Raw genomic sequence first — 8,392 nt, 5'->3', positions numbered from 1 at the left:
CGAAACTGAATTTCTCAAAGCTGAAACTGAAACTGTGAACTGAATTTTTGTTTGGTGAAGTTAAATTGGGAAATATAAAAAAAACGTAATTTTGAAAACTCTGGTTGACGGAATAATTTCCACAACCGGTTTGGGTGCGCATGTGATATTTCACGCGTGTGGGTTTTACAGTAGGAAAAAGTGTAAGGATGGGTCTCCCTGTAGTTTTCACAAATTAATAAGAATGAAATAAAGGGCTCGTAACAGATTACAACATTTTAACTAAATTTAAATTACTTCACTTCTGGCATTTCTATTCTCGGCAGAAAACCGGGTTAGTAATTTAAAGTAAAAAACATGCAAATAAATAAATAAAAATTGGTTGAATTCATCTCATCCTCCACTATTATAAAAAGATGTCCCACCCAACCTGAAAATTGCACTATCATGAATTACTTGACTGATTTTTCTAGAGTTTATAACAACCAGTGACACATTATTGAATAATTACTTAATAATAAGAACATCCTTGAGTTCTCCATCTTCCTGATGATAATCATCAATTTTCTTACAGTTTTCCTGTCGCAGCAAAACCTTGTCGATCTCTTCAAGTTGTAACATTTGGGTCTCTGGAACGTAGAAGTAGATGAAAAAACCCACTATTGCTGAAAACAAACACAACAAAAAGAGCATTTGTGCAACTGAAAGATAGCTCCCCAAGCTGTCGAAGAGCAAATCTTGCACAATCATCTTTGAACACCAGTAAGCAGTGTTGGCCATTGATGAACAAACAGTTTTATATTTCATTGGATATATCTCGGAGTTTATGATCCAAGGAACTGTTCCAATACCCAACGAATGGAAAATTATGTGCATTGCTAACGCCAACAATGCTAACAATCCCATACATGTTGCTCTTTCTTCATCGGTATTGTACCAAAAATCTCTATTCTCATCTCCAACACTACTGCTCCCAATACAGAGCAACCAAGATAATAACCCGAGAGATAATATTATTCCGGACATGCTAACAAGAAGAAGTCTTCGCCTCCGGAAACGATCAACTAGATTGGTACAGATTAATGTACCAACTAGAACAAGGGAAGATGTGATGAGAGGGATCTCCTTAGAGGACATCATACTTGTACCGTTTACTATTTTACTATTACACCGGTTGGTCGTTAAGCGAAATATCGTGTAGCTGTAATGCATGACCATGCTTATACCCACAAGTTGCTGAGCCACAAGAGAACCAAGACCAACTATGATTCTTCTAAAAGGAACTTCCTTAAGCAAAACATCCTGAGGTGTCAGTTCGTTTTCTTCTTGTGTTTCGGCTACTTCATCAACTTCTTCAACTAACGGTAACTCCATGGCTGTTACTTCTTTAAAAACTTCACAAGAAGATTGCCGCATCATCTTTAATGATACCTCCGCTTGTTGTTTGTAACCATTTCGATAGAGCCACCTAGGAGATTCAGGAAGCACTCCTGCTATGTAAACAATAATATGAATTATAGGAAGAACAGTGGCTTGCAGCCAATGCCATGTATGGATTTCCTGGGTGGTGGAGGAGCTTATACAATTGAGAAGATGATAAAGTACTTGCCCCCATCTGTTGGAGTATGTGGCGCGATGTAAACTACATATGTAGCTAGGATAGTAACACATGGAATAAGAGGAAGTACATGTGCTTGGGCATCTCCTTACATAGCACCGAGGTCTTCTAGATTAAAATCCCACACCTGCTGCAACAGATGTTTAAGTGGGGACAATATCGGTGCTATGTGGTCGGGCCCAGAAATAGAATCCAGCGGTCCGTGAAGATCCTAACACAATCTATAAGAAAACTATACTAACGAGGGCACCTATTTTGGGAGAAGGAGAAATTTCTGAGATGTAAATTGCCAGAAATATTAGAATTTGTGCTCCGCCAATACCTAGATACATTAATCCTATAATCTGCCAAGGCCAAACATCAGGAGAATACATTGCCAGGCAAATCCCCGAAAAAGGAAGGACGAAAAGGAATAGCACATCACTACAGAAAAGTAACGTTAATGGCTTAATATTTTGATAAGAACCGGACAACGATAAAACACCAGCAACAGCAGCTCCGAATTCCATTAAAATCAGCCAATTGATCTCTAGTTCCCGTATGTATGTCCATGGAGATCTTTTAACCTCCTCTGGAGCATAAACAGTTGCACAAATTATTGTTCAATAATAGCCGAAGAGGAGCGCAGGTATACCAGCTGCACAGACCACGAATTGAAATCTTTTCGTATTCATGGTCTGATCCCGATGATGACAATGACCGCTGTGCAAACAAGATTGACCTTGATGGTAATCCTCTAGCTTGCGTTGAATATATAGCACTTGCTACAATATATGTTGGCCTCCAGATGCTCAGGAATCCCACATCTAATCTAATTAGTTCTTTGATTCACTTTCAACCACTTAAACGAGATTTATAGTTGTATTTTTTTGTACAGTTTGAGCACACACAAAAAGGGATTCAGCATTATCCCATGCTAATTAGTAGGAAGCAGGGGCCTATTTTCCATTCAGCTCAGACTCTTTGTCAAAAACTGTCAATTCGTATTGGAGTTTAATACTACTAAAGTGTCTTTAATGGCCAGACTTTTAAACTGAATGAGGTGATTCGGGACATCAAGATTGATACTTTCAGCTGGGTAAAGGGTCTGGATTAATGCTTCAAAGGAGTCAATACTTCACTTGTTCTCGTTGAGTGGAAAAATTTCTTTGTAACACCACATTAATTCTCTGTTTCAAATTGAGCCTGCGTGCCTTGGGTTATTTTTTGTTTTTCCCGTCGGCATGTCTGTTGAGCTTGTCTAGCCTTTTTTGGCCGGTGGGTTTGGTTATTCTTTCATTCTCTCGATCTAATTCATTACTTAATTTGCCGAGCAAAAAAGTCTAATAATACTAAAGTGTCGGTAACTTTGCCGAGCAAAATATCAGCATGGCCCAGATGACCCCACATCCCCTGCAGCTGGGAGAAAAAAACGGAAAATGATTAGGAACATCTCCAGCCGAATATTTAATCCTTTTGATAAGCCACCGAGGGTTTATCCCGACTCAAAATCCGCCTGAAACAAATTTCTGGTGGGGCCCGAAACCCACACCCCTATTGTTTCCGGTGGTCTGAGGGGCTGTGAGAGTTAGGACGCTGTGCGGGATGAAGAATCGGTGGCTGTATATCTCCCGAAAAAAAAAACAAAAAAAAACTCGGATTTTCTCCACTGAAAAGAAGTCAAAGTCTAAAACTCTCTGCAACTTCACTGATGGCGGACCCAAATTCACCAAACCGCACCACTCAAACAAACCACAATTGAATCATACATGCGAAGTACGACGCTTAGTTACCATTGCGGATGTATTCACAAGTGACGCTGTCTTGTCCTCTTTTTTGGGATGACACCACTTTTGGAGCTAACCTATGGCATAGATGTAGTTGTCCACCAGATTATCTAGCTCCCAAGCTTAATGGTAAACTATTCAAATTTCGGCCTTTTTAGTCTTTGGTTGCCCTTCCTTGAATTTTTTTCTTCCTTTTAATCTTCATGCTGTAGTCATGAAGAATTTTGCCAAGTACTCTTTTGGAAAACTTCCAGTCGAATAAGATGGCCATTTTTAACTTTCAAAGTGGTCTCACAATAATACACTCTACTACTGTTGATATGGTTAAGAGATTTTCTTGATGAGCAGCATCGAAAAATGCAATGGAGCGAAAGACCATAATTTACCAATTAAATGTCAATGATATACAGAAGACCGCGGCGAACTCCATGATTGGATATTCATTTGATGAAAATTATGTTAAAATTTATGGGAACGAGAAGTACGGTGCGCAAGTGGAGTTACAAACCTTATGAATTTCCAATTGTCCATAGTAATAATGCATGCAGGTCCAAGTCGGTTTAAATATTTTATACTACTCTCTCTGTACCTGTTATATCGGCGGAATGTGACATTTTCTTTGTACCATTAGATAGACGGAGTGACAATTTTAAGATGATTTTTATCCATTTTACCCCTATTTATGTTGCTTGGTTATCTCACATTTAAATTTATGTTCTAACACAGGGAATATAATAAGAAGTAAAACAGAAAAAGCCATGAATATTTATGAAATCAAAAATTATTAATCTAAGAGATTTGATCCCTTCACCTATATATGTGGTAGGGAGGGAGTAATAATCTAATCTTGAAATTGTCAAGATTTCAAAAGACTGAGCTAGGCGTAATTAATTTGAATTTATCACAAGTATATTACGTTCTTATATATTATTATATTAGCAAGATAGGGGTGAAAACAATGTGACAAATTCTTTATAAAACTTCATTCTTCTAGAAATGCGATAATCTTAGTTTGTTCATTTTAATTACAAAAATTCCAGTTCAGCGAAGACTTTAAACTACTACTATCAAGTTAACAAAAGCCAAGTATCAATATGCCGACATTAGCATGAATATATATATATTACTCCAGGCAAAAAAATCAAAGATTACAATCTTTTCGTGGGGACGATGACTATTGCTTTTGTTTGTCCTTAATCAAACTCTTGGAAGAATTAATTATCCCTAATTAATTTCAGACATGTAAACACATCACCTGAGTCATATCTCTCCGTATCTCGGATCTCTGTTTGGACTTATCAAGCACCTACACTTTTGGTGAAAATTAGATACTGTTAATATGCTTCTACGTTGATGAAGTCTATAGGATGCAAGGGAGCTTTCAAGATTAGAATGTAACCAGAAGTATGCAACGAATAGAAAAGAAAACAATGAAAGATTGGGTTGAACTCGTACTAAACGGCTGCAGGATGCAGGCAATTTTCTCTTGCCTTGTTTTGTGTTACTTGGCTAGCTGTTCTTTGAGTTTTGGCTTGTTAGCTCGCTCTTTTCTGTGTTGCTTTGTTACATGTGTGTTGTTTCTCTTTTTTCTTTTTATCAATAATATTTTAACGTTTTATTAAAAATAAATAAAACTTCTATTGTGATTTTATCAACAAATATTTCAGCCTCTTCTTTTATTATGCACAAAATTGGTTAAAAAGACCAAAATCAACAATTCCTGGATAAAAAGGACATTTAGATTTTGATACTATTTAAATGGACAAAAATGTAAAAATATTCAGGATGTAAACAGTTTCATCCTACCCATTTTTAAATTTTTTTCTTATTTTTAATTTACATCAGGATGCATCCAGTTTCATCCTTCCTATTTTTTAAGTTCAAGTCAGAATGAATCCAGTTTCATCCTTGTTATTTTGTTGGTATCCATTTCACCCATAATAATTTTTCTGTCCATTAAACATGTTTTAAAAATATTTGGACAAATAACCAATTTTCCGTTTACTATAGAACCATCAAAATTATCAAATTTAATTACAAAGCAAACTCCACTGAACATCAATAACAGATAAACTAGCAAGCATCTACAACTAACGCTACGTTGTCACACCAGAGACTAGAGAGAAATGGAGAGAGATTGTTCGAAGAATCCGAAGATTTCAAACTCACACAAAAAGATGCTTCAAGAAGCCATTAATTAAGTATTGTTTTAAGAACAGGAGCCAGCAGGGTGATGCAACATGGTTGAGTTGAGTCTTGACAGCTAAGAAGCACCACCTGACCACCTTACATATGTAGGTGGATGCGGGTTACTGCCTAAATGAGCTAAAAAAACGGGAGTGGAGGATCTAGTAATTATAGCATGAAAGGCTAGCTAGCCTCTTGATGATAATGCTACATAGTATATACATGTCAGAAAGCCAAATAAAGTAGTGATGAGCTTCATCCATGTAACGGCGACATGAAGATGAACTAAACTCGAGTCGGATACTAATTCTTCATTATTTTCGCTTGATCCCTTAAACAACTGAACGCAGACTCTTAACAAGATCCGTCACTGTTATACAATGTTCAGCATTCATCTGCACAAAATAAGACTGTGTTTTAACTCATGAACCATATGATTGCAACTCTGCACTAACGTACATATTAAGCTGTATCTAAAATATTAAAGAATAGAAACCTGTGCCGTTAAGGTTATAGCAAGAGATGAATTATCAAATGGTATGGCATTTGAACTGATAATAGAGAGATGAAGTTTCTCAATCTGTGAAAGTATTTTAACAAACACTCCGTTTCTTTTTTGACAGTGAATTCTTATCAAAACAGTCTTGTGCGAAGCACTTGCTTCAATCTCAGGTAATGGTTCACCATATGTGGATCCAGCGACGGAATTTTCACTCGAGGAAGATGAGTCAATATCATCAGCAAAAATTTGAGTTTTCTTCATAAAGATTACTGATTCTAATGTTTTCTTTGTAGTTTGCTCCTCGAGTAGTTTCACTTTTTCTTGAAGCTGTTTTATGTACTTTATAGCATCCCCAAGAACTGAAGCCTTGTCCATCTGTGAGATAAGACGTACATAGATGAACGACTGAAGGAAATTACGCATCATGCGCGTGAATTGCTAACTTTATGTCATGAGTGTACTGAAAAGATAGGGTACCTTTTTTAAGCCTGGAACTACAGCAGACAAAGCTATAAACCTCTGGTTAAGCTTCTCTCTTCTCTTCCTCTCCGCCATTACATGATCTTTATTAGCACAAGACTTTTCATTATCTTCCGTAGCAGCAGTACTAGTCTTCTTTTTCCCTTGCTGTTCGGATGCAGAGTTCACGTTCATGTAAGAAACATCAGATGGGTCCATCGTGCTTTTGTTTCCAGCTGGAAGAACTACCGCCTCTTCTTTAGGGTTGACAGGACCACCTATATTTTCACAGACCTGGGACGCCTGATGAGGAATTGTTGGCGAGGTCTGACCATTCTTATCGAAAGAAATCAAGTTGGATAGAGAAAAAGACTCGGGAGGAGCCGATATGTGCTGATTATTGTGATCGGCGGCAGTTCTCCTACATGAAGTCCAGCTATCAGTAGTTTTGAGTTGCTTTACAGATCTCTGGTGAGTTTCCATAAATGCTGGATAAGTTGAAAAGCTCTGGTTAGAGGAAAAATATTGTCTAGTGAAATTTTCTCCAAATGCAGCTGCTATTTGTTGTGCACTGAATTCATCTATGGTGTTCATGTATGAATATTGGTTGTTAAATATTAGATCCTCCATTCCCTACACAAAATCAAAAATAAAAATGGTCGATCTTTAGAGACGACAAGAAAGAAGGAGCCATATGAACTAAGAGTACTAAATAAAAGATAAATACCATGTCTGATAAGCACTGAATGGACGAGTTCTCCATTGTTGATGACTGACTACTATTATGAGAAAACAAAAGAGCTACTGTGTAAGTCAATGTTAGTAGGTTTTAAAAGCAGTAGCATTATTAGGACAATGAACTCATACCTTAAAAAATGATTGAAGATTTTGAAGAGTTTGTCAAATCCATAAAGTTGGTTTTATACCTCAGTCGACAGAGCTTAAGCACTTAAATTTCAACATGTGAACACATCAGTTGTCTTGACATTGTTTCCACTCCTGTTCTGCTGTTCATACTATGTCTGTTTCTACTTCTTAAATCAATAATTCTCACGCTAACTGATGGCGTGATTCGATTGGACAGCATATGTGCTTTCTACTTTTAATTCTTTTCTAAGAAATTTCTTTCCTAGAAAAATTAGAATTTCTTGCTGAGGACCAAGGAGATTAATTAGTGGATGCAGGCGGCAGCCCCAAGAACACAGATTTTTGTATGTTTAAGTTTTTTGTCGTCACCTGTTTGTATGTTTAAATTTTTGTCGTCACGTGTGAACGGTGAATTACACAACCTAATTCATCGCATATTTTGTATGTGGTGTGTCGACTGTTGACAGCAACGTATAGCTCATAATACATGAGTTTTGATTTTAAAATATAAACAGATCTCCTACGTACTGTAGTAAATCGCACATTTTGAATTGCTGTCATCATAAATCATTTCTAAATTGTTTTATTCATTTTACGCGATAAAGATAAGGAAATGTAACTTAAATTAATAACATTTGGCCCATGTGTGCTATAATCTAGTTATATAAGTCCTCCTGTAGAGCAAGCCGTTTTGCGATGTGATATTCAAGTAATTTTCAAAAGCTGGACACAAATGCTTGTATTTTCAACCTCCCTGTATACATCAACAACCAATTTAGGAAATACAAATTCTACTCTTGAGATCTAGATATCTGACCATCAGACTTGCCTTGAATGAAAAGATTGGCTGAATTGTTCTTAAATAATTTAGTAATAATGTCTGAATGTTAGCTACTACTTGGCCAGATGATGAGGTTAGATTTGGTAAGGTATACTCGATGTTTTTTTATTTTTTTGATCCCCAAAGTAGAATGCATATCCTGGATTTTATATATACTAGTCCATGGATCAAGG

The 8,392-nt window shown here is 36.7% G+C and overlaps 1 protein-coding gene across 1 annotated transcript; it reads right to left on the bottom strand.

Annotated features, from left to right (window-relative positions):
* Positions 1-5,345: 5,345 nt before the first annotated feature.
* On the bottom strand, positions 5,346-7,429 carry LOC113304004 (transcription factor bHLH18-like). Its single transcript, XM_026553102.1, has 5 exons — positions 7,379-7,429; positions 7,239-7,290; positions 6,530-7,144; positions 6,047-6,427; positions 5,346-5,945 (listed from the first exon to the last, which is right to left on the bottom strand). Exons 2-5 carry the CDS (start codon positions 7,272-7,274, stop codon positions 5,883-5,885), a joined length of 1,095 nt encoding a protein of 364 aa, XP_026408887.1. The 5' UTR covers positions 7,275-7,290; positions 7,379-7,429; the 3' UTR covers positions 5,346-5,882.
* Between the last annotated feature and the right edge of the window lie 963 nt (positions 7,430-8,392).

This window comes from Papaver somniferum, chromosome 8 (genome assembly GCF_003573695.1).
Source record: "Papaver somniferum cultivar HN1 chromosome 8, ASM357369v1, whole genome shotgun sequence".
Classification (NCBI taxonomy): Eukaryota; Viridiplantae; Streptophyta; class Magnoliopsida; order Ranunculales; family Papaveraceae; genus Papaver; species Papaver somniferum.
Note: the sequence above shows the minus strand (reverse complement) of the source record. Positions and strands in the feature narration are given on the sequence as shown.

Coding starts and splice junctions, on each gene's coding strand:
- LOC113304004 (XM_026553102.1), bottom strand. CDS start 7,274: ATGGAGAACTCGTCCATTCAGTGCTTATCAGACATG. Junction 7,145..7,238: donor TTCAGTGCTTATCAGACATG/GTATTTATCTTT, acceptor GATTTTGTGTAG/GGAATGGAGGATCTAATATT. Junction 6,428..6,529: donor TAGTTCCAGGCTTAAAAAAG/GTACCCTATCTT, acceptor CTTATCTCACAG/ATGGACAAGGCTTCAGTTCT.